Source organism: Budorcas taxicolor, chromosome 24, assembly GCF_023091745.1.
Source record: "Budorcas taxicolor isolate Tak-1 chromosome 24, Takin1.1, whole genome shotgun sequence".
NCBI lineage: Eukaryota > Metazoa > Chordata > Mammalia > Artiodactyla > Bovidae > Budorcas > Budorcas taxicolor.
This window is the reverse complement of record NC_068933.1, coordinates 15,790,779-15,817,006: the sequence shown is the minus strand read 5'-3', so window position 1 is coordinate 15,817,006 and position 26,228 is coordinate 15,790,779. Positions and strand designations below refer to the sequence as shown.

Below are 26,228 nucleotides of genomic sequence, written 5' to 3'. Positions count from 1 at the left end.
TACACTGGGATGACCCTGAGGGATGGGATGGGGAAGGAGGTGGGAGGGGGGCTCAGGATGGGGGACCATGGCTGATTCATGTCAATGTAGGGCAAAAACCAATACAATATTGTAAAGTAATTAGCCTCCAATTAAAATTATTATTATTTTTTTTTTTTAAAGAAGGCGCAGGGTGCCCTTGGCACGCACGCGGCGGCCCGGGCTCCCCGCACGGGGGCGCTGTCCGCACAGTCAGCGGCGCCTCGGGCGGCGCCAGGTGTCCCGGGCGGGGCGGCAGGTGCGGAGTCCGGCCGCAGCGGGCCGGGAGCCGGGGTCATAAAAGGCGGTGGGGCGGGAGCTCGACGCTCTGGGGACCCACCGGCGCCGGCCCTGCCAGCGCGATGGCGGGGCGGCTGTGGGGCTCGCCGGGCGGGACCCCCAAGGGCAACGGCAGCAGCGCGCTGCTCAACGTCTCGCAGCCGGTGCCCGGCGCCGGGGACGGTGTGCGGCCGCGGCCCTCGTGGCTGGCCGCCACCCTCGCCTCCATCCTCATCTTCACCATCGTGGTGGACATCGTGGGCAACCTCCTGGTGGTCCTGTCCGTGTATCGGAACAAGAAGCTGAGGAACGCAGGTAGGGGCTCTCAGGACCCGGCAGGCTGGACAGACAAGCCCCCAGCTTTCCCCGACGGCAACCTCTTCCCCGTTCGGCCACCTTTGCAAGCACGCAGCTGCCTCGAGCTGTCAACTGGCTCTTTTCCTAGAAAGTTTAAACTTTTTTCTTAAAACCTGGGGCCTTGAGTCATATTTAAAAATAGAGACCGAAGTACTTTTTCTTGAACCAACTAAGAAGCCTTCAATTTCTAAGTCAGAGTCAGATTTTATTTTTTGGAGGGGGGACCCACTGTACAATTTTCAGTTTCTGAGCTTTATTAGATTGAGAGAGACCACATACAGGTTGCAGAAAGTTCCTTTCAAATCAGATCAATGAATAAATCAATTGCTTAGTTTGACATGTAACTGATTTTTCCCAGCTTTGTTCAAATATGAGAAAATAGGTAAGCTGGCAAGGTGATAGGGAAAGTATTTTTAGTTTTGTTGTGAGGAAGAGTTTTCGGTTTTTAGCATACAAAGAAGAACCACAGACACCTATACCTGCTTGGAAAAGTGACTATTATTCTCCCCTTGTTAAACAAATTTGCATTTTAAACATAGATAGTGATGTAATAAAGAGGGTGTTTTCATATACTATACTACTAGAGCTAACTTTGTGCTTGAGTTAAACTCCATTTTTTTTCCTCCAAGCAATGAATTTAAATTAGTTTATCCTTGGTGGGAGCCCCAGAACAATTTGTCTGTAGGACACTGGCTATTTGGACCTCTAAATGATGACTAGATGGCTACTTCTGTATTTGCAGGCAAACTTTTAGGAGCTGGGGGTGGGGATGGGAAGGAATCATGTGCTTACAAATTTGTTAAAAGCAGTATTTTTGTTCTAAATGGTAGTCAGTCAACAATTTGATTTTGTTGAGTTCCTTTCTTGAGAGGGCTCCCTTTTTTCTGTAATGCTTGGCACTGTCCGTAGTTTAAGAATTAATCAACACTTGGTAATATGAATTGAATTGGAGTTGGTTCATTGAATAGCCTCACTTAACTGACTGGCTGAAACGAGGTTGCCAAAAGGAATTCTGCCTTCAGGAAGAGGCTCCTAGAAGAAAATGTAGACTGTAGCTCCTTGACATTGGTCTTGGCATTGATTTTTTGAATCCAACATCAAAAGTACAGCAAAAGCAAAAATAAACAAGTGGGACTATATCAAACTAAATGTCTTCTATACGGCAAGGGAAGTCATGCAAACTGAAAAGGCATCCTATGGAATAGGAGAAAATATTTTCAAATTATATATCTGGCAAGGGGCTAATATCCAAAGTCTATAAAGAACTCATACAGCTCAATAGCAAAAAACCCAAACATCTGATTAAAAAATGAGCAGAAGGTCTGAATAGACATGTTTCTGAAGACATACTGGTGGTCAACAGGTATAAAAGAAGATGTTCACTATAGTTAGTTGCCAGGGAAGTGCAAATTAAAATCACAATGAGATAGAACCTCACATCTGTCAGAACGGCTATCATCAAAAAGACAAGAGAGAACAAGTGATGGTAAGGATGTGGAGGGAAGGAACCTTTCTACACTGTCGGTGGGAATGATGATGCAGCCACTATGGAAAACAGTATGGAGGTTCCTCAAAAAATTTAAAATAGAGCTACCACAGGATTCAGCAATTCCAGTTCTGGGTATTTACCCAGAGAAAGCAAAGCACTAACTTGAAAAGATATATGCACCTCTATGTTCACTGCAGCGTCGGTTACAGTAGCCAAGATATGGAAGCAATATAAATGTCCATTGACAGCTTAAAGGATAAACAAAATGTTATGTAAATGCACAATGGGATATTACTCAGCCATACAGTAGAATCCTGGCGTGCTGTAGTCCATCGGATGGCAGAGTCGGACACGACTGAGTAGCTGAACTGAGTGGATACAGTGGAATGAAATCTTGCCATTTGTGACAACACAGATAGACCTTAAGGACATTATGCGAAGGGAAATAAGTCAGCCAGAGAAAGACAAATAGCATATTATATCTCATACATGTAAATCCACCCCCCCCCCAAAAAAAAAACCAAGCTCATGATGCAGAAAACAGATTGGGCGTTGTGGGTAGATTGCCGGAAATGGCTAGAGAGGTTGAGACAAATGGGTGAAATGTTTTTGTTTCCTTTTTTTAAGTTAAATGGAATTAAAAAAAAAAAAAAAAAGAGGCTATGAGGAGACCAGCGCTGTGAGCCTGGTATGAGAATTCTCTGTCATATCCCAGGAGCAGAGTTGAGAAGCCTGCTTTCTCACCAGGACTGATTTCCTGCCAATCCCACTGCACCGTGGATCTCCAGGTTCTGGGCATGCTTGCTCTGATTATGATGGGTTAATCTGCAGTGCAATAGTCTCATTGCGTTAGTGATCGTTTTGACTCCTTGGGTTAGGGTTTAATAACAGGACTTTGCTTTCAACCCTAAATTGTCAAGTAGGGTGTAATTCTCAGATCTTTCTCCAAGAGCTTACCTCACTTCGTTGATATCAACAGTTGTAGCACTTGGAAAGTTTGACTCCTACAGAACCTTTCATTAAAAAATATATATATATCCACATGCCTGGCCCAAGTGTACTTCTTTATGCTTTACGAAATAGAACTTAGACAAGGTGCTGTCCCGTCACACTGCTTTGTATTTTGATTGTTTGCTGAGCAATTTTTTTGATAGAGTTTATAAAACATTGCATTCCTAGAGCTAACTGGGAGACAGCCCTGTGGTGAGCTTAAATATTTGATACTTCTATACTTTTATAATTGGGGATTTTTATTCAAAAGAACCACTATTACAATTCAAACTATTTGAGGTTTCCTAGAATGAATGGTGGGCTTTCCAGGTGGCTCAGTGCTAAAGAATCTGCCTGCCGATGCAGTATACACAGGAAATGCGGGTTTGATCCCTGGTTCAGGAAGGTCCCCTGGAGAAGAAAGTGGCAACCACACCAGTATTCTTGCCTGGGAAATCTCAAGGATAGAGAAGGGTGGTGGGCTACAGTCCACAGGGTCACAAAAGAGTCGGACGTGATTTAGTGACTAAACAATAACAGAATTGATGGTAATATGAAACAGTGATAGAGATCACTGATTCAAACATGAGTTTGGGATCCTTATGAAAAATTATGATTGTACAGTCCTTCAATTTTATTTTATTGGTATTAAGGATGAAACGATGGATAGGAGAGAAAGGAAGAGGTGAGATAAGAAAATAGGAATGCCAAGGGATCTTAAACTTTGAACTAGGACTTTCTTTTGGGAAAGTGGTATAATGGCATGATTGTGTAAGCTCCCCTCCTCCTGTTCATCGGAACCATAACAGACGCAGACACGAACCCCAGCCAGCCACCAGGATCTTAGGTGCTGACAGACTGTCTGCTGGGCTCCTGTCCAAAATTTGATATTAAGAACCAACAGTATCGTATTTGCATCTTCTGAGCAAATTTCATAGTGTAATGGGAAGATTTCTGCACTGAAACATCGGCATTCATACTTGCTAACTACCTTGTGATCTAAGAAATCAGTTAAGACATCCAAGCCGCACATTTCACGTTTATCAAATACAGAAAATATCTAATCTTTCAGCCTCACAGATTGTTGTGGTTACCTAGTGAGATGATGCATTTGGAAAAGGATACTTTGCCAACTTTGCGTGTGGAAAATGATGCATACGTTGAAAAGCATAAAGCACGTGTAATTGTGTTTTTTTCCCTAGGTACACCTAACACAGGCATATTCAGTTTGTTAAAATAAGCTGTAGACTTATGACTTCACATTTTTCTACATACATGTTGTACTTTAAAACTTCAGGTTAAAAAATAAAGCAAGATTTATTTATTTAAAATTTAATTATCTGGAAGTATAACCTCTATAGAAAATAGGGAATAAATGGAAGTAAGCGAAAGTAATGGGCTCTCACCCATGGCTGATTTGTTCTGCACTGGAGCGCCACAAACCTCTGAGGCTAGTATCTACACCCTCATAAATTATAAGCAGTGAGTTAGAAGGAAGATTGACACATATAAGGGAATGGTACACTTGGCAAACAGCATGGGTAGAAACAGAATCATTAAAAGCAGGTCTGGAAAGCTGAACAAGCACAGCCTTTTATGGGAACTTTGTACAGAAACAAATAACTGCCCAGCATTAACCGATCTCGAGAAGAACAGAGCGCAATGATGGATTTGTTACCTATAACCCTGAGCCATCAAGGAAAGACCTGATCACATTCAGGATGTTCTGCCTAAGAAGACAAGGATGCAATTGTTTAGAAAGATACCTTTCTAAAGAGGTTTATTATTATTTTTCAGTTTGGTGCATAGTGGGGTAAACTTTCAGTAGAGTAAAAAAAAAAAACAAACGTTCCCAGAGTGACTCCAAGACTGGGTGATCAACACTGGTATTCCACTCCCACACTTGTTTCTTTCAGATCAATATTGAACATTATTCCTGTCTATCCTGTGTCACCACATGGAAGGGCTACGCAAACTATGGAGAAAACATGGAGCCTCTGCCTTGACTTATGAATTTTAAACTTGGATGCTACAGGGCTGGTCTTAAGATGCTTTTAGGTCTTAGCAATGCCTACCTAATATTATTTTCAAATTCAGCTATAGCTTAGTAAAATGCGTAAAACATAAGTGTACAGCTCGGTGTGTTTTAACATATTTATTTACATAAGTGACCATCACTTTTGGGAAATGATTTGAAATAAGGGTGGCAGTATTAGTCACAGCTTGAACTAGAATTTACGCAGAATCCAAGTACTGGACACCACCACCCTGAAGTTTTCCTGTCATCTATGAGCAGATTGTTGCCTGTGTCGAACTTGACTCTGCTTGTATCCTTTGCTCAGGCCATGGAGGACAGTGCTCGCTGCCGTCTCTGTTAACCTTGACCACACTCACCACGCGGTCATCAGTTCTGCAGCCCGGGTCCCAGTGAATGTGTTCATAGCTGCTTGATTGAGCCCTTGACCATTCTCATCACCTGCGCTAGCTTTTCTGCCTTCTTCCCCTCCTTTCTCTGTTTGCCTTCTCTTTTGTTCTTCTCCGTTGTCTTTTTTTTTGCTCTTTGGTCTCTGATTTTCTTCAACCACGTAATTAGATTCAGTCACTTAGTAAAAGTCATACCTGAATCTTTTTTTCCTAATTGTGTCTGTTGAGCATCAGCAAAAAATAGCCCTGAACTTATAAGTGTGTTGTATTGTACAAGTTCACTTCCCGGTGGCTCAGATGGCAAGGAGTCTACCCTCAATGCAGGAGACCTGGGTTCAATCCTTGAGTCAGGAAGGTCCCCCTGGAGAAGGGCATGGCAACCCACTCCAGTATTCTTGCCCAGATAATTCAATGGACCAAGGAGCTTGACGGGCTATGGTCCATGGGGTCACAAAGAGTCAGACATGACTGAGCGATTAACACACTATGGATTTCTTAGAAGAATATTGTATATGATAGTTTGGTTCTTATGCTAGCTAGTCCACAAGAGCATGGCTCAAATAATCTTCAGAATTGCTAGATCACCCGAACTCATGAGCTTCTGTAAAACAACCTGCCTTGTCTGAATTCTGAGCCTCTTGGGATCCTGTGAGGATGGGAAAGAGTGGTGTGGGTCGGAGCTTCCCTTATTAATTCAGAAATGTCAGAAGAGGGTTCGGGTTCATGACATGATGATAGAGAGTGGATTTAGAGTCAGGGATAGGGTGGAAATAAGTATAAGTATGTGCAGCTGCTTGTAAGTTGAGAGCTCCTGTGTTGGAGACCAGTAAATCAGATCCTATAGGGAGGTGTGGAAGGAGCTTGGGAAGAAAATGTGTCCAGAACCGAGGCTCTGGGCCTTCTTTCCTGAATGGATCTGTGTTTATCCATCATCTCTTTGGACTGTTTGCACTTCAGTAAATTGATGGACAAGATCTCTGAGTCCTTTCTGATTCTGAGTCCTTTGATTTACGTGATTATGAAACTGACTACAAAGCTGGGAATCCTAGTGCTATGAAACTGACTAGACTGTGTGTGTAGATGGTGATAATTGGTGCCGTAGTTCTTACGAAAGTATGCCTCACTTGTCCTAAACTACCTGGTTCATTTGTCATATATTGGCTGGAGGAAAATATCTTAATGACATCTTGTTTCCCCACTTTATCTCCCAAGAAATGTTTACAAATCTTAGAAATTTTCCATATGGTTTTCCCTCCTTGGAAGAGCATGAAGTGACCAACTACCCAGAATAATTCGAGCCCATTCTGATGGGCCTCTTTCTGGTTGCGGAACAATAGGTTACTTCTCTGGGGCATAATGAGGTTTTCATGAATTTGGGCAGAATGAGCCAGGGACACATATGATGAGGTGACCAGCAGAGTATGTGAGCAAGCAATCCTGAATGCCTCTGGGTGGGCCATCAGGGAGAGATGGGCCCCTCCAGGCCTGTCGTGACCCTTTCAAGCTGTAATTACTCAGGAGGAGCGGCCTCAATAGATGGCCAGACTGGCTATTCAGTTTGCAACAATGCACACCTGGAGAACAGCGGGTTCATATAAGCAAACGCTTCCCTCTCACGGAGGCGTTCAAAGGCGGATGTTAGAAGTGGTTCTAAAATAAAGAATCAGACAGTCTCTCCCGCTATATCAATTTGGAATGTCCGTGTAGAGGTCATGAAAGTGGCTTAGTCACATGGTTTCCTGGTGATTTAAAACCCAGAGTTCTGTGGACTCTTTAAAGCCAAAGAAAAACACAGCAGAATCTAAACTATTTATATATGAACCAAGTGCCCGAATCCAGAAAGGAAAATAAAAACAACTCATTTTCAACACTTCTGAGTCATTTTATCCTTTCGGGAACTTTCTTTAAAAAAAAATTATTTATTTCACTGTGCCAGGTCTTCGTTGGGGCATGTAGGATCTAGTTTTCCTAACCAGGCATGGAATCCAGGTCCCCTGCATTGGGAGCATGTAGTCTTAGCCACTGGACCACCAAGAAGTCCCCAGGAACTTTCTTTTTCTTTTTTTTTTTTAAATAAATTTATTTAATTGGAGGTTAATTACTTTGCAATATTGTATTGGTTTCTTTTTCAATACGCGTTCATTCTACACCTTATATTCTCTTCCCACTGTCAATGATGCTTTCCTGTGATATGCTGAATATCCATGACATCAGGTATAAGGTAACAAAAATAGTAACAAAGGCCTAGACTCTAGGATATACAGTATTCCTCACTGATCTGTCTGGTGTTTTTAATGGTAAATCTAAACCTTTTGTAATAAAACCAAAGCCTCCTTTTTATTACTCTGGTTCATACGCAATTTTGCAAAAACCGCTGGCCATCTTTGGTCAACATTTCCATTTAATGCATAAATATTTTACAGCATCCATATCAAATTACCAACCCCGATTATTAAAGGAATTCAGCTTTTCAACCCTACCGTTCTATTTTTAAGTTATTTATGAATTTGTGTTTGAAGTGCTTTTCAAGCTTGAGAAAAATTAAAGCAGGAAACTGCTGGAATTGTACTTCGTGTCACACTTTCACAGACAGCAAATTTGGTCCAGTGTCTGTGGATAAAGTGGAAAAATAACTTATTTGGAATGTCTACTGCTTTGTACTTACAATTTATACAGCAATTTACAGTTTTCAAAGTACTTTCCCACATTTTGTTTTATTTGTCCTTATAACAGCCTCCTCAGGTAGATAAAGGAAACTAAACCCCCAAATTCATAGATAAATGATCAGTATTTCTTATCTCAGCACACAGCCCAGTGTAGTACAGTGGAAGGCGCTTGGCAATTAATGTCAGAAGACTCAGGCTGAGTCTTGTATTTGCAATACTTTTATTTGTGGTATGTTTAGAGCCCAGTTTTTTAATGTCTCTAAACCTCAGCTTGTCCATCTGTCCAGTGGGATACTTATCTCACGGGGATGCTGGGAGGATAAAATTAGATTCTGCCCACCCATCCACCTATATACCTATCACTTTGAAGTCATAAAATACTTTATAAATAAAAGTATTATTATTTTATCCCTGGTGGCTCAGATGGTAAAGAATCTGCCTGCAATGCAGGAGACCCTGGTTTGATCCCTGGGTCGGGAAGATCCCCTGGAGAAGGACATGGCAACCCACTGCAGTATTCTTGCCTGGAAAATCACTTGGACAGAGGAGCCTGGTGGGCTACAGTCCATGGGATCTCAAAGAGTGGGACACAACTGAGCAACTGACACTTCTTTTTGTGTTAGTAGTAGGGTGTATTCTGTGAGTAGTTCTTCTTAGGTTGTTTTTATTTATTATTGCTCAGGGTTTTTTTTAACCTATTTTTAAAAAGAAATTGGAGGCTATGCATGGCAAGAGATGTAATGTCAGAAATTGAAGATTTAGGATCTAATTCTCCTGCAGCATCATGCAAATTTATGGAAATTCTCTGATGCCTCAGTTTCCCCATTTGTAATGAACATTACCTTTCACAGCAAAGTAGGGCTGAGATTCTGATTATTTCAATATCTACCCTCTGAGAGACTGATTATCTCAATAGCCAAACTGTTCTTTAAGTTAAAATGTATTAGTCCTGGAAGCTACGAAAATTTTCTCAGACAGTATGTTATTATTGAGAAAGTTATGATCTAATTTTTATGTACAAACTTGTAGAATGGAGAATGATTTCAGGCTAATGAAGTTAATGTTTAATAAAATCCCTAATCTGATGTATTTCTTCTCAGACTGTTGTTTTCTCCCTGTTATTCTCCACGATGTTTGAAATTATTGACTCAAGGCAATATGTTACCTTTAAAGATATTTTATTGATGTTTTCCTTTGCATGCTTAGGCATTGTTTTTTTTAAGTATTTTAATATGGAACTCTAAATTTTTCCAGACTTGTCAAATTCCCTGGAAACATTAGGGCAGTGGTTTTAGATTCCTAAATACATGATTGAATTTGGGTCCACATGGCTAAATTTGGATCTTGCATTCTTCCCGTCATTCAGTCTCATAAGAAAGCAGTAATTTTCAGCATTAAATTAATCATGGATAAGATAGAACTTACTTTTGCCAGCTTTCAGAATCACTTTTCTCTTGGCAATTTAAAAAGTCAACCAAGGATAAAATATAAACCTTCTGCTTTTATTTATCACTAACACTTGAGGGTTCTGCTTTTTAAAAAAAAAAAACAAAAAAAAAACACCTGCTTTGAAAAACGTCTGCCTTGGAAGTCATTTTAAATCTCCACTGAGCCCCCAAGCTTGTTTTGCTCATTCTTTATTAACACCTTTGAAAAATAAAAGCTAGAACATTTGAGGTGAATAGTAATGGCAACCCACTCCAGTACTGTTGCCTGGAGGGTCCCATGGACGGAGGAGCCTGGTGGGCTGCAGTCCATGGGGGTCGCTGGACGTCGGGGACGACTGAGCAACTTCACTTTCACTTTTCACTTTCATGTATTGGAGAAGGAAATGGCAACCCACTTCAGTGTTCTTGCCTGGAGAATCCCAGGGACGGGGGAGCCTGGTGGGCTGCCATCTATGGGGTCGCATAGAGTCGGACACGACTGAAGCGACTTAGCAGTAGCAGTAAGATCATTACAAGGTAGCTTGAATTTCCCTATTTTTCCTACATATTTTTTCAGTTGTCTAACAGAAATGCCCTATCTTCTAAAAAATACACACACTAAGGATTTTCTAGGCTACTAAAGAGGCCATTCATGGATTGTTTTTAAAGAAGCATTTTTTGCATGTTTAGGACATTGCATGGTGTCATCAATATTATCCGTTCTCATTCACAAAGTTGATTCCTTAATCAGCAAGCTAATCTTCTCAACTTTCAAATAGGTTAGTTGACCTGAAACCAGAGGACTCTGGGTGATAGCTCAAGGAAATTTAGTGAAATTTAATAATGCTGCAAATGAAGGATAAACTTTTGGGTTTCCTTATTGACGTTCTCTAAATTTTTTTTTCTCCCACAGAGCTGTACATTTTTGGCAACCACACTGAAGAAATTAGTCTTAGAGAAATGGACAAAAAGAAAAAAAGCATCTACTTGAGTCTGAATACTATTTAGACTATTTTAGGGTGAATTTGAGTTGTTGAGCTTATGGCTTAAAAGGATGCTTACTTGCTTTGATGTTGAGCACTTTTGGTGCTGATTGAATTGAGTATTTTTTTAAATAAGTATTTATTGAATACCTTCAATATGAGACAGAATACAAATCCTTGTTGGTTGTCAAAATGCAAGCCACAATGCTAAGCATATGTAAAATATGGCTCCTATTTCAAGGTCAACAGATGACCTTCTCTCAGTTCAGTTCAGTACGGTTGCTCAGTCATGTCCGACTCTTTGTGACCCCATGGACTGCAGCACACCAGGCTTCCCTGTCCATCACCAACTCCCGGAGCTTGCGCAAACTCATGTCCATTGAGTTGTTGATGCCATCCAACCATCTCATCCTCTGTCATCCCCTTCTCCTCCCACCTTCAATCTTTCTCAGCATCAGGGTCTTTTCCAATGAATCAGTTTTTCGTATCAGGTGGCCAAAGTATTGGGGCTTCAGCTTCAGCATCAGTCCTTCCAATGAATATTCAGGATTGATCTTTAGGATGGACTGGTTGGATCTCCTTGCAGTCCAAGGGACTCTCAAGAGTCTTCTCCATCACCACAGTTCAAAAGCATCAATTCTTTGGTGCTCAGCTTTCTTTATGGTCCAATTCTCACATCCACACATGACTACTGGAAAAACCATAGCTTTGGCTAGATGGGCCTTGATTGACAAAGTAATGTCTCTGCTTTTTAATATGCTGAATAGGTTGGTCATAGCTTTTCTTCCAAGGAGAAAGTGTCTTTTAATTTCATGGCTGCAGTCAAGGTACTTTTAAAATTTTGTTCTTTTATTTTCAAGTAAAAACAAAACATGGAGTATAAAGGTGTAAGACTCAGAACATGTTATATAACAGGAAAGCTTTTCAGGTTGATTGGTAGGTGATAGCTGGAGCTTAAAGTAGTCATGAGCATTTTTAAAAGTGTTACCTCAGGATGAAAGAGTAGAGGGTAATAAACAGAGAAATGTGACCTTTCCTTTAAGGGCAAATCGATGAGAGAACATCAATAGAGTCAATAGTAAGAGTCAAGAATAGAGACAAAAGCAGAGCTTTGAGGAGAATATATTGGCCCCATATCTTGTGAAAAAGTTAATATAGCCTGAAGAAATACCTATTGGGGAAGGTTCAAGGACCAACCTGCTAACTTAAATTCATAAAAATTTTCTCATGTATCTATTAAATGGCAGGTAATAAATGTTTATAATCAATGATTTGTATTTTAGCTTATGTAATTTTCTGAAACACTTAGGAAATCAAAACTCTCTTGTGATCTAGAAAGGGATAATGTACTTTTATCTTCCATACATTCAATTTCTTTTTTTTTTTTCTTTACTTAAATACTCATTGGGTGTCTCCTAGGTACAAAGTCTAGGATAATATTGGAGCTTGGGACATAGTTCTTTGGCAAAACAAACAGTATTCCAGTTAAATAATTTTAAGGTTTGGTTTACATTTTAATGCATACTTTAAAAGTTTTATTTGCTAGTTTTTTTGTAAGTTTTAATTTCATTTGTGCCCTTTTTACTTGACTTATTCTACTAGTGACATTAATTATTTCCTCTATTTAGAGTTTGAAGTACTTTCAATTATTCTCATTCTTTTACCAAATAAGCTTTTTAAAAAGGTTGCTACATGTAATAAATATGTATGTTTATATATCATGCATATACTATATAGATGTATGCTTTTTAAATATTCTCTAAGTACATCAAAAAAAGAACCAAATTTTGAAGTTTTAAAACTTAGTTTTATGAGAATCTTATAGTTCTATACTGTTAGCATTTTTTATTTCTCATTTAATTTTAGCATATAAAAAGGGCAATGATATGATTGTACCATTTCTAATATTCACTTATTGGCCACCTTGTGTGGCATGTGAAATCTTAGTTCCCTGACCAGGGATCAAACCTGTGCCCCTTGTGTTGGAAGCACAGACTCTTTATAGACTCTTAACCACTGGACCACCAGGGAAGGCCCACCAGTTTTAATGTTGACAGGAATTTTTTTTTAAATTTAGCAATTTAGAGTTCTTCTCTAATTAAATAGTGATATTATTAAGTGGCATTAATCTGTCTACTAAAGCTGGCATTTCCCTGAGACCTTCAAAACCAGGAAAGGTATCTAAGGAAATAAAGACTACCCCCAATGGCTCAATGGGGAAAGAATCTTCCTGCTATGCAGAAGACACAGGAGACATGGGCTCGATCCCTGGGTCAGGAAGATCCCCTGGAGAAGGAAATGGCAACCCCCTCCAGTATTCTGGCCTGGAAAATCCCATGGTCAGAGGAGCCTGATAGGCTACAGTCCATGGGGTTGCAAAGAGTCAGACACGACTGAACTAACACACACACAGCCCAAGTAGAGTTAATAGAATTTTTTGATTGCCTTTTTAAAAATGTTGTTCAAGTATTCCATTTCTGTCTTTAAAGTTTTATCCTTCATTCTGTGATATAAAAAATAGTGCTGCTGCTGCTAAGTCACTTCAGTCGTGTTTAACTCTGTGTGACCCCATAGACGGCAGCCCACCAGGTTCCCCCATCCCTGGGATTCTCCCGGCAAGAACACTGGAGTGGGTTGCCATTTCCTTCTCCAATGCATGAAAGTGAAAAGTGAAAGGGAAGTTGTTCAGTCATGTCCAACTCTTCACAACCCCATGGACTGCAGACTACCACGCTCCTCTGTCCGTGGGATTTTCCAGGCAAGAGTACTGGAGTGGGGTGCCATCGCCTTCTCCGAAAAAATAGTGCATATGTGAGTAATTTGTAGTCAGTGTAAAGATGAAAGACTGGATCAACACAGCTATAATGTGGGTATTTACATATTACAGGTGTCTCCCCCACCCATCCTTCTAAGAACAGAGTGACCAGATCTAGAAAATGAGCAGAATCCTTAAGCAAGATTTCACACCTTTAAAAACTCAAAATTGAGCTAGGGCAAGAGGGTCAGGTGTATTACTTTTTTTTTCCTCGTCCTTTTTTTGTTTTTTTGTTTTTTTTTTAATTGAAACATAGGTGATGTGCAGTGGTACATTTCTGTACTATATTCCTTTATGTTGAGCTCCATATGGTGTTCTTAGTCTCTTTTATTCTAGAGAGGCTGTATTTATCTAACAGTTAAGAGCAGCTAGTCGTCATCTGTGTTCACAGTGTTGCTGCTGCTGCTGCTGCTGCTGCTGCTAAGTCGCTTCAGTTGTGTCCAACTCTGTGAGACCCCATAGGAGTCTGAATTAAGGAGCAGAATGGGGAGGTGCAGTTCAACAGAGAAAGAGACCGAAGACCCAGGAAGGAAGGAGGATGGAGGTGGCCAGAGAGCCAAGCTGTCCTCACATGCAGCCGTGTGTTGTAGGAACAGCGTCTTCTACTATTCAGGCAAGGTAGTCTAAGGATAGGTCTCCTGGGAACAGGGTGTTAGGTTTCAGAGACTTTACGGAGGATGAAGGCTGAGAGAAGGGATCAGGAAGAATGTCACTGATGACTGGAGAGAAGTTTGACCAACGTGGTGTGAGTAGCACCCAGATATTCTAGAAAGTGAATCAAAATTGGTGGAAAGGAAATAGAGGGACAGCCTTGCTTGAAAAATTGGAGGGGAGAGGAAGAGGCTGATAGCTGGAGGGAACAGGAGGGTAAAAGTAGGTTTGTTTGGGGACTTCCCTGGCAGTCCAGTGGTTAAGAATCCACCTCCCAGTGCAGGAGAGAGAGACGGGTTCTATCCCTGATTCGGGAAGATTCCACACGCTGCAGAACAACTAAGCCCGTGCTCCACAACCAGAGAAAAGCCAGCACACCTCAGCAAAGACCCAGCGCAGCCAGAGAGAAAGTTTTAGAAAGAAAAGCAAATGAAGCAACTGACAAACAACTAATCTCAAAAATATACAAGCAACTCCTGCAGCTCAATTCCAGAAAAATAAACGACCCAATCAAAAAATGGGCCAAAGAACTAAACAGACATTTCTCCAAAGAAGACATACAGATGGCTAACAAACACATGAAAAGATGCTCAGCATCACTCATTATCAGAGAAATGCAAATCAAAACCACAATGAGGTACCATTTCACGCCAGTCAGAATGGCTGCTATCCAAAAGTCTACAAGCAATAAATGCTGGAGAGGGTGTGGAGAAAACGGAACCCTCTTACATTGTTGGTGGGAATGCAAACTAGTACAGCCACTATGGAGAACAGTGTGAAGATGCCTTAAAAAACTGGAAATAGAACTGCCTTATGACCCAGCAATCCCACTGCTGGGCATACACACCGAGGAAACCAGAAGTGAAAGAGACACGTGTACCCCAATGTTCATTGCAGCACTGTTTATAATAGCCAGGACATGGAAGCAACCTGGATGTCCATCAGCAGATGAATGGATAAGAAAGCTGTGGTACATATACACAATGGAGTATTACTCAGCCATTAAAAGAATACATTTGAATCAGTTCTAATGAGGTGGATGAAACTGGAGCTGATTATACAGAGTGAAGTAAGCCAGGAAGAAAAACACCAATACAGTATACTAACGCATATATATGAAATTTAGAAAGATGCTAATGATAACCCTGTATGCGAGACAGCAAAAGAGACACAGATGTATAGAACAGTCTTTTGGACTCTGTGGGAGAGGGCGAGGGTGGGATGATTTGGGAGAATGGCACTGAAACATGTATAATATCATATAAGAAACGAATCACCAGTCTAGGTTTGATGCAGGATACAGGATGCTTGGGGCTGGTGCACTGGGATGACCCAGAGGGATGGTATGGGGAGGGAGGAGGGAGGGAGGTTCAGGATTGGGAACATGTGTACACCTGTGGCGGATTCATGTTGATGTATGGCAAAACCAATACAATATTGTAAAGTAAAAAAAAAAAAATTAAAAAAAAAAAGAAAAGCGGGCTTATTTGCCTGGAGTAGGCCCCTTGCAAGGTGACAGAGATCCAGGCAAGAGCCAGGGCGGATGAGACGCTTCCTCCAGCCCTGGTGTGCGTCTGCTCCGGGGAGCCACCTTTTATGAAGCTGAATGCTGTTTCACCACAGCCAAGGAGAAGTAAGGAATGTGTGTTTATCCAAAGCCAAGCACATTCCGTGCGTTCTCTTGCATTTTCACCATGGCTGTTAGTATCATGACTTATTACATATGAAGAGACTGAGGCTTTGATTTACCCGTGATCATCTAGCAAGCGACATAGTCAGGATTCGAACTCAGGTGTGGCTTGTTTCGGAGCATCTGTTCCCTCTGATAATCTAAAAAGACACGTTTCTGAGATACAGTCCTTTGAAGTTCAAGAATGTAAGACAGGGCCAGTGAGCTTTGATGTGCAAAATAAGCCTTCTGCCTTCCCTGTACTGCACCCTATCACCTTCAACATCTCAACTTTCTCCTGTCCTACCCTTAAAGTTTAATAAACACATTGAATTTTTTATATCATCCAGGTTTATAAACAGAGTCTTCATTAAACCAGATTTCTCAGAGCTGAAGTCTATGGATTTGCTACTTAAAACAAATGAAAAATGTTTCCAAGAGTAGCTGAAGCTCATCCCCCCCCCCATTTTAATTGATCTTTACCAGTTTGATGTTGAAGTCTAGGCACAGCAGGGTTTTTTTTGGGGGGGGGGCGGTGGTTGAAAAAAATCATTATGAGCAATGAATTCATTGAGTCTCTAATTGTGCTCTGCACATGGGTGAAGTCCAGGCTGAAAACGAAAGAGGAATGAATATTGGTCTGTTGAGAAACTCAAATTTGGGCAGATAAGAGCACGCAATTTCTGCTCTGGACAGGTGGTGTTTAGAGAGTAGGGATGTATTTGTTCATCCAGGAAACTGTTCTTAGTACCTGTTATGTGCCAGGCACCTTGCTGTCAGGGAGGATTGAAAGATTCCTTCTCACAGTCCTGAATCTCAAATACAACCTTAGAGGAAGACAGACCTCCACGCACAGGTGGAGGTGAGATGTAGGAAGCATGTCCACCCCTAGTGAGGATGAAAGAATTGAAGAGTGGTGCCAAGAAGCATGCAGAGTCTATAACTTGTACCCAAAGAGGTTGGTTGCTTGGTTTATAAGATGGCATAGAACTAGCTCCTATTTTTCCACCGAGAAGCTGATGACTTCTTTTGAAAACCACCCAGACTCATCATGGAGCTGAAGGTCTGTCTTATTTTGCCTAAAAGCCAAAGTTGAGAACAAGATCAGAGGTGCGGTGCTCACGCTTTGTAGAAAGTGCACACTCAGGAGGGAGCAGAAGTAAGTGAGAGAAGGCGATCAGGCAGGGAACGAGTCAAGCAAGGGTGGGATTGCTGGTGAAGCCTAGACTTGGCCTGACTGTGAGGCAAGGGCCTCTAGGAGTAAATCCAACCATGCAGTTGTCACCACTCGAGACAGGAGGGCTGGCCTTTGTGCACCAGGATCAGCTGGTCATTCATTGTTCCACTAAGGGCATTTCTCTGGAGAAGGGCGCAGCTGCAGTAAACGGAAGCACCCAGCACTCATCAGAGTTTCCGGGATAAATGCGTTTCATTTATATACATTGAAGATGCTTTGTTTATCATGAAGAGTTGGCTCACATGACTGTGGAGGCTGAGGCATCCTGCAATCTACCATCTGAAGCTGGAGGCTCAGAAGAGCCAGGGCAGAGTTCTAATTTGAGCCTGAAGACCTTTGAGTCAGGAGTGTCTAAGGCAGAAGTCCCAGTCCAAGGGCAGGGGAAGACCGAGGTTCCCGCTCAGTAGATAGCCAGCAAGACTGAGTTCTCCTTTCCTCCAAATTTTTGTTTTCTTTAGGCCATCAGTGAATTGGATGATGCTCATCCACACTGGGGAGGGCCTCTGCTTTACTCAGTCTACTGATTTCAATTTACTTTTTTTGAAACACCCTTAGAGACACACCCAGAAATGTTTAACCACATATACCAAGGTAGTGTCAAGTTGACACATAAAATTAACCATCCCACGCCTGAAGTTCACAGACAAAGTGGTTGAGAAGAAACGATGGATGTCAAGAGGGAGAGTGAGGTCAGACTTGAACCTTGGAGGAAGGACTGGAACCCAGTAAGCCATTAACAGAGATTATTTTAAATTTCAGAGTGCATCGCTATGCTGGTTGTATGGACTCCTCAGTTCAGTTCAGTTGCTCAGTCGTGTCTGACTCTTTGTGACCCCATGAATCGCAGCATACCAAGCCTCCCTGTCCATCACCAACTCCCGGAGTTCACTCAGACTCATGTCCATCGAGTCAGTGATGCCATCCAGCCATCTCATCCTCTGTCGTCCCCTTCTCCTCCTGCCCCCAGTCCCTCCCAGCATCAGTCTTTTCCAATGAGTCAACTCTTCTCATGAGGTGGCCAAAGTACTGGAGTTTCAGCTTTAGCATCATTCCTTCCAAAGAAATCCCAGGGCTGATCTCCTTCAGAATGGACTGGTTGGATCTCCTTGCAGTCCAAGGGACTCTCAAGAGTCTTCTCCAACACCACAGTTTAAAAGCATCAATTCTTCGGCGCTCAGCTTTCTTCACTAGGTGTCTGTAAAAGCAGATAGGTTGTATCTATCTGGAGTTACCCAGAGCTGAGATGGAAGAGATGACCTTACAAGGTGTCTAACTGTGAATACTCTTATCTGGTAGAATTCTTAAATGAAAAATAGGAACTCTCTTTCCTCCTCCTCCCTGTCACACCACACAACACACACACACAACACACACACAACACACACACACCACACACACCACACACACACCACACACACACACACACACACACACACACACACATACCCCAGCTGTGACAAAGCCTCTAGCTGAGCTCCCCAACAACAACATCTGCATAGAATCTAAGGCTTCATTTTTTTTTCTTATCCTCTTGTAAAATAGGATCATTTCAAAGAAAAGTAAATGAATCATTTGATTATGGTAATTATTTGAACAGAAAAGAAGCATAATCACTATAAAATAAATGGCGCAGAGGATTAAAGCCATGAAAGAAATTTGTGACATCACTTACTATCTAATTTTAAAACTTAAAAATCTATATCAAGCCCATTTGTCATCATAACGTTCTGGGTAAAAATGTACTGTTTTGACGACAATTTAATTTGTAGCTGAGTTTCATATATTCTACTCATTTTTAAGGTATTAAACATGCTGAGTCAAAAAATTTATTGAAATATGCCCATGTTAGAATTTAAACATTTCATTGGTAATTGAAATTGAACTGTGGGAAAAATAAATTTGTATTTATTGCTTCAATTTGGCTTAGTATAACCAATTTTCAAAGAAAATTGTTTTCATGACAGTCTATCTGAAATTCCTACTTACATGCGAAACCTTGCCTTTTTTAGTCACTGCAGCTTTCTTCACTTCCTTGCAGCATTTTTCAGGATGGAATAAAATTTTTCAGACAGAAAACTCACAAAGGTTATTTTATTTCCAATGTTGGGAGAAGACAATTTAATTTACTTCCTTGAACATTAGAGCGGAAGTCTCAGCTGGGTACTATTCAGGATACAAATATCAGGCAGACAGTCTCAGGGGACAACAGTGTGGACACAGAGGAGAGCCAAGTTTACAAGTAAATGCAATCAACGCAGAATACACACCAGTCTGCCTGAAACGTTCTTCCCACTCTGTCCAGCCCCTCCCTGCCTCTCTGTCTTGTCTTCTGTACATACTCATGTTGTACTTCTTCCTCCTCTTTTAAATTGTGTTTGTTTTTCTAAGATTGAGGGTCGGAGGAATCCTGACCATTCATTCTCATTTCCCCAGAACCTATTCACGTAATGCATTTTTACTGAATGGAATTTATTACAATGTTTCCTAAATTGAAAGATGTAAAAATAAAGTGACTTAGGAATCTTCAAAAGAGAAAGCTCTTCCATGTGGTGGGGCAAACAAGTGAAGGTTCTAAGCATTTCTTTTAACACAGACTGGGAGGGATGGGGAGCAATGAAAAGTTAGATGAGGAGCTGCTCAGGGCAGAAGAAGGGTATGAAACAAAGGAGAACAAACCACACAAGTAAACACAGTAAGTCCCCTACATATGAGCCTTTAAGTGGCAAACTTTCAAAGATGTCAACACGTATTCACACGTCCAGCCACCTAAGTTAGTTCTGTTTCAGGAGGCACTGATAGCTTTTGAGACACAGGAGCTGAACATAGAATGGTACACAAGCGTTGTAACAGCCTTTCTTCCACAATGCGATTCAGCGCTACTCTGTTATCTACGATGAGAACAAAAAGAGCTACTATCCAGACAACACAGGATCAGTTTTTTCAAGAGGGGAGATAGAACCGAATCCAGCAAGGAACCAGAACCTGTACCATCCAATCAGGCCTGAGTGAAGTTGCAGCTTGCCCTCCATCGCCTACTGCTGACAATCGGCCGTACCATCTCCCACCTTCTTTCCCCCGTCCTGTCAGTAATTCATTTTGCCTGTTCACATGATGACAGGCCCTGTGTGCCAGCTGTTGTACTGTACTACGGTATTTTTCAAAGTACTGTAAGATTCAGTTCAGTTCAGTCACTCAGTCGTGTCCGACTCTTTGCAACTCCATGAACCGCAGCGCACCAGGCCTCCCTGTCCATCACCAACTCCCAGAGTTTACTCAAACTCATGTCCATTGAGTTGGTGATGCCATCCAACCATCTCATCCTCCATCATCCCCTTCTCCTCCTGCCCTCAATCTCTTCTAGCATCAGGGTCTTTTCAAATGAGTCAGCTCTTCGCATCAGGTGGCCGAAGTATTGGAGTTTCAGCTTTAGCATCAAACCTTCCAATGAACATCCAGGACTGATTTCCTTTAGGATGGACTGGTTGGATCTCCTTGCAGTCTAAGGAACTCTCAAGAGTCTTCTCCAACACCGCAGTTCAAAAGCATCAATTCTTTGACACTCAGCTTTCTTTATAGTTCAACTCTCACATCTATACATGACTACTGGAAAAACCATATCCTTGACTAGATGGACCTTTGTTGACAAAGTAATATCTCTGCTTTTTAATATGCTGTCCAGGTTGGTTCCTTCCAAGCAGTAAGCGTCTTTTAATTTCATGGCTGCAGTCACCATCTGCAGTGATTTTGGAGCCCCCTAAAATAAAGTCAGCCACTGTTTCCACTGTTTTCCCATTTATTTGCCATGAAGTGATAGGACCAGATGCCATGATATTATTTTTCTGAATGTTGAGCTTGAAGCCAACTTTTTCACTCTCCTTTTTCACTTTCATCAAGAGGCTCTTTAGTTCTTCTTCACCTTCTGCCATAAGGGTGGTGTCATCTGCATATCTGAGGTTATTGATATTTCTCCTGGCAATCTTGATTTCAGCTTGTGCTTCTTCCAGCCCAGCATTTCTCATGATGTACTCTGCATAGAAGTTAAATAAGCAGGATGACAATATACAGCCTTGATATACTCCTTTTCCTATTTGGAACCAGTCTGTTGTTCCATGTCCAGTTCTAACTGTTGCTTCCTGACCTGTATACAGGTTTTTCAAGAGGCAGGTCAAGCGGTCTGGTATTCCCATCTCTTTCAGAATTTTCCACAGTTTATTGTGACCCAAACAGTCAAAGGCTTTGGCATAGTCAATAAAGCAGAAATAGATGTTTTTCTGGAATTCTCTTGCTTTTTCCATGATCCAACGGATGTTGGCAGTTTGATCTCTGGTTCCTCTGCCTTTTCTAAATCCAGCTTGAACATCTGGAAGTTCACGGTTCATGTATTGCTGAAGCCTGGCTTGGAGAATTTTGAGCATTACTTTACTAACATGTGACATGAGTGCAGATGCAAGTGAAGAGTGCAGAGAGTGAAGAAGATGCTTTGGAATTGCCTTTCTTTGGGACTGGAATGAAAACTGACCTTTTCCAGTCCTGTGGTCACTGCTGAGTTTTCCAAATTTGCTGGCATTTTGAGTGCAGCACTTTCACAGCATCATCTTTCAGGATTTGAAACAGCTCAACTGGAATTCCATCATCTCCACTAGCTTTGTTCCCAATGATGCTTCCTAAGGCCCACTTGACTTCACATTCCAGGAGGACTTCACATTCTAGATGAGTGATCACACCATCGTGATAATCTGGGTCGTGAACATCTTTTTTTGTACAGTTCTTCTGTGTATTCTTGCCACCTTTTCTTAATATCTGTAAGATTAAAAATGTTTAATTTTTTTGTGTGTTTGTTTTTTATGCATTTTGGCTTCCTTGATGGCTCAGATGATAAAGAATCTGCCTGTAAAGCAGGAGACCTGGGTTCAATCCCTGGGTTGGAAAAATCTCTTGGAGAAGGGAATGGTAACCCACTCCACTGTTCACCCCTAGAGAACCCCATGGACAGAGCTCAGCCCATGGAGTCACAAAGAGTCGTGCATGACTGAGCAATTAGCACTTTTATGTATTATGTGTGTGATAAGTATTATAAACCTATTACAGTACAGTACTATGTAGCCAATTCTACTAGTTGGGTGCCTAGGCTAACTATGTTGGACATGCAAGCAAATTGGACTTAAGAATATGCTCTCGGGACAGAACTTGTTCATATATAGGGGACTTAACTTTAACATACTTGTAAAAGAGCTTGTAAAATTTGACTGGAGTATACTTAAACTTAAAATATGTTGAATTATTGTGTTCATATAAAGTTGTTACGTACCCTGATTATCTAGAGTTTAATTTTTCTACCTTAAGTTGTTTATAAAATCTAAAAGCATTTCTCCCTTTTCCTTTGGATTGAGGTGAGAAAGTTGTAGAGCATTTATTGATCACCTATCATGTGCCAGACACTGCTCAGAACTTGACAGAGATGGCCTCATTTAGTCCTCATCATACCCTGTAAAGACAATGCCATCATTATCTCCACTTACAGAAGAGGAAATTAAAGTTTGATGTAATAATGTAACTTGCCCCAGTTAGACAGCTAGTAAGGGGCGAAGCCAATATTCTAACCTAGCCGCTGATAATAGGATGCTTTTTCTCATACGATATAGATGAGGGCCCTCTGTTTTCCAGGAATAGGAATTTGAGAACCTTTGAAGAATTAGAGAGAGATAAAAGGCCTGGAACTTAGGGAAGTCCTGCCTGGCTTGAAGTAAAAAAAAAAAAAAAAAAGAAAAAGCAATATGAGGTTTCTCAGATAATGTAGATGATTCCAGAATAAAAGATGTGACAGGCGTATCCTGAACTCAAGATATATATATATTTTTTTGTTTGTTTGTTTGTTTAAAGCGCAAGAGAAACCAAGAAGTTAAAAGAGAACAGTTTTGACCACGAAACATGCCTTGTTTGGGGAATCCGGGAGCTTGGGAACAGTGGAGTTGATCTGACAAGGACAATGAAGAGCTCAGTTCTCGGGGAAATGGCTTCCGCTTCTTTTAGAATGCTTCAGAAGCTGCCACCCGAGTGGCAGTCCCAGCTCTTTGTAAAAAACTGTGAAAGAAAACCCATGCGACCCGCGTGAAACTGGCCCTAACCACAAAGGAAATGGCAGCCCACTCCAGTACCCTTGACTGGAAAATCCCATGGACAGAGGAGCTGATGGGCTTACAGTCCATGGGGTCGCAGAGAGTTGGGCACGACTGAGCGACCAACAGTTCTCACTCTCTTCCGGTAACTGTGATGTCGGGCCATCCTAGCAGCCGACACAGCTCTTTCTTGAATACCTGGGAAAGAAAACCCATGCAAGCCGTATGAGACTGGCCCTAACCCATTGTTTTCTAACCCTTTCTCTTTTAGGGAATGTGTTTGTGGTGAGCCTGGCAGTTGCAGACCTGCTGGTGGCCGTGTATCCGTACCCCTTGGCGCTGGCATCTATAGTTAACAATGGGTGGAGCCTGAGCTCCCTGCATTGCCAACTTAGTGGCTTCCTGATGGGCTTGAGCGTCATCGGGTCCGTTTTCAATATCACGGGAATTGCCATCAACCGCTATTGCTGCATCTGCCACAGCCTCAGATACGACAAGCTGTATAGCAGCACGAATTCCCTCTGCTACGTGTTCCTGATATGGATGCTGACGCTCGTGGCGATCGTGCCCAACCTGTGTGTGGGGACCCTGCAGTACGACCCGAGGATCTATTCCTGTACCTTCACGCAGTCCGTCAGCTCAGCCTACACGATCGCCGTGGTGGTGTTCCATTTCATAGTTCCGATGCTCGTAGTCGTCTTCTGTTACCTGAGAATCTGGGCCCTGGTTCTTCAGGTCAGATGGAAGGTGAAACCGGACAACAAACCGAAACTGAAGCCCCAGGACTTCAGGAATTTTGTCACCATGTTTGTGGTTTTTGTCCTCTTTGCCATTTGCTGGGCTCCTCTGAACTTCATTGGTCTCGTTGTGGCCTCGGACCCCACCAGCATGGCGCCCAGGATCCCCGAGTGGCTGTTTGTGGCTAGTTACTATATGGCATATTTCAACAGCTGCCTCAATGCGATCATATATGGACTACTGAACCAAAATTTCAGGCAGGAATACAGAAAAATTATAGTCTCCTTGTGTACCACCAAGATATTCTTTGTGGATAGCTCCAATCATGTAGCAGATAGAATTAAACGCAAACCCTCTCCATTAATAGCCAACCGTAACCTAATAAAGGTGGACTCCGTTTAAAAATGCGGAGCATGAATGGCAAGATCTGAACACCGCTCCAAGCCTTACTCATTTTCATTCCCTCTTGGTAGATGCCTAGAAAAACAACGTGGGGGAGAAAGCTTACAGTCTTCAGAGTTTGTCCCTATATGTCTGAGCTAGTGTGCTGTCAGCATTTTGAACAAGTCTCTGGTTCTACTTACCAAGAGAAACAGAACATATCATGAGTTATACGTTCATTGAAGAGTGTAGTTCAGGGAACAGAGTGGGAGTTAATTTTAAGAAAAATGCTGAATGTATTCAAGTGGAGAAAGTGTGCAAACTTTTCTTTTATTGCCGAGTGCCACCAAAGTTCAGTTCAGCTCAGTCGTGTCCAACTCTTTGAGACCCCATGAATCGCAGCACGCCAAGCCTCCCTGTTCATCACCTACTCCCAGAGTTCACTCAGACTCCCATCCATCGAGTCTGTGATGCCATCCAGCCATCTCATCCTCGGTCGTCCCCTTCTCCTCCTGCCCCCAATCCCTCCCAGCATCAGAGTCTTTTCCAATGAGTCAACTCTTCGCATGAGGTGGCCAAAGTACTGGAGTTTCAGCTTCAGCATCATTCCTTCCAAAGAACACCCAAGGCTGATCTCCTTCAGAGTGGACTGGTTGGATCTCCTGGCAGTCCAAGGGACTCTCAAGAGTCTTCTCCAACACCACAGTTCAAAAGCATCAATTCTTTGGCACTTAGCTTTCTTCACAGTCCAACTCTCACATCTATACATGACCACGGGAAGAACCATAGCCTTGCCTAGACGGACCTTTGATGGCAAAGTAATGTCTCTGCTTTTGAATATGCTCTCTAGGTTGGTCATAACTTTCCTTCCAAGGAGTAAGCGTCTTTTAATTTCATGGCTGCAATCACCATCTGCAGTGATTTTGGAGCCCCCCAAAATAAAGCCTGACACTGTTTCCACTGTTTCCCCATCTATTTCCCATGAAGTGATGGGACCAGATGCCACGATCTTAGTTTTCTGAATGTTGAGCTTTAAGCGAACTTTTTCACTCTCCTCTTTCCCTTTCATCAAGAGGCTTTTTAATTTCTCTTCACTTTCTGCCATAAGGGTGGTATCATCTGCATATCTGAGGTTATTGATATTTCTCCCAGCAATCTTGATTCCAGCTTGTGCTGCTTCCAGCCCAGCGTTTCTCATGACGTACTCTGCATATAAGTTAAATAAGCAGGGTGACAATATACAGCTTTGACGTACTCCTTTTCCTATTTGGAACCAGTCTGTTGTTCCATGTCCAATTCTAACTGTTGCTTCCTGACCTGCATATAGGTTTCTCAAGAGGCAGGTCAGGTGGTCTGGTATTCCCAAGGTAGTAATTGCTACCAAGGTAGTAATTGCTTTTTTCCCCTCCACTTTTTGAATATTTCTAGTAGAAAAACAAGCAATGTGTTTTACTTAAAAATGAGTAGATGGAACAAAAAACGGAAAGTGAGATGAGTAACTCATTACACAGAGAAAGGCTGAAAATAAATCAGTGAATAACTCCACAACCACAGCCATCACCAAGTCTTCAGTTGGCTGGATTAGCATTGGGGAGCTGCAGTCATGATAATCACAGTGATCCTCTCAATTAAAAGCTGTACATTCAACTAGATAAAGAACAAATTATGTGACAGAATTCTTTTCAAATGTCACTAACTACATAGTATTTTAAAGCACTATAAAAAAAAAAGCACATAGAAAACTGTTCATCTTTGTTAGACATTTGGTTTATTATGATTTTGTCACTGAATATCATTATCATTCATGTCACTGACCAGCTGTTTTGAATTTTTCTCTCTTAATTTATTGAGTCATCTAATCAGTTAAAAGGCCCAACAAAGATCTGTCTAGTCAAAGCTATGGTTTTTCTGGTAGTCATGTATGGATATGAGAGTTGGACTGTAAAGAAAGCTGAGCATGAAGAACTGATGCTTTTGAACTGTGGTGT

At 41.7% G+C, this 26,228-nt stretch overlaps 1 protein-coding gene across 1 annotated transcript; it reads left to right on the top strand.

Annotated features, from left to right (window-relative positions):
• The first annotated feature begins 380 nt into the window (after positions 1 to 380).
• MTNR1A (melatonin receptor 1A) lies at positions 381 to 24,261 on the top strand. Its single transcript, XM_052661532.1, has 2 exons — positions 381 to 612; positions 23,393 to 24,261. The coding sequence occupies exons 1-2, from the start codon at positions 381 to 383 to the stop codon at positions 24,259 to 24,261; spliced, it is 1,101 nt and encodes a 366-aa protein (XP_052517492.1).
• The last annotated feature ends 1,967 nt before the right edge of the window (positions 24,262 to 26,228 follow it).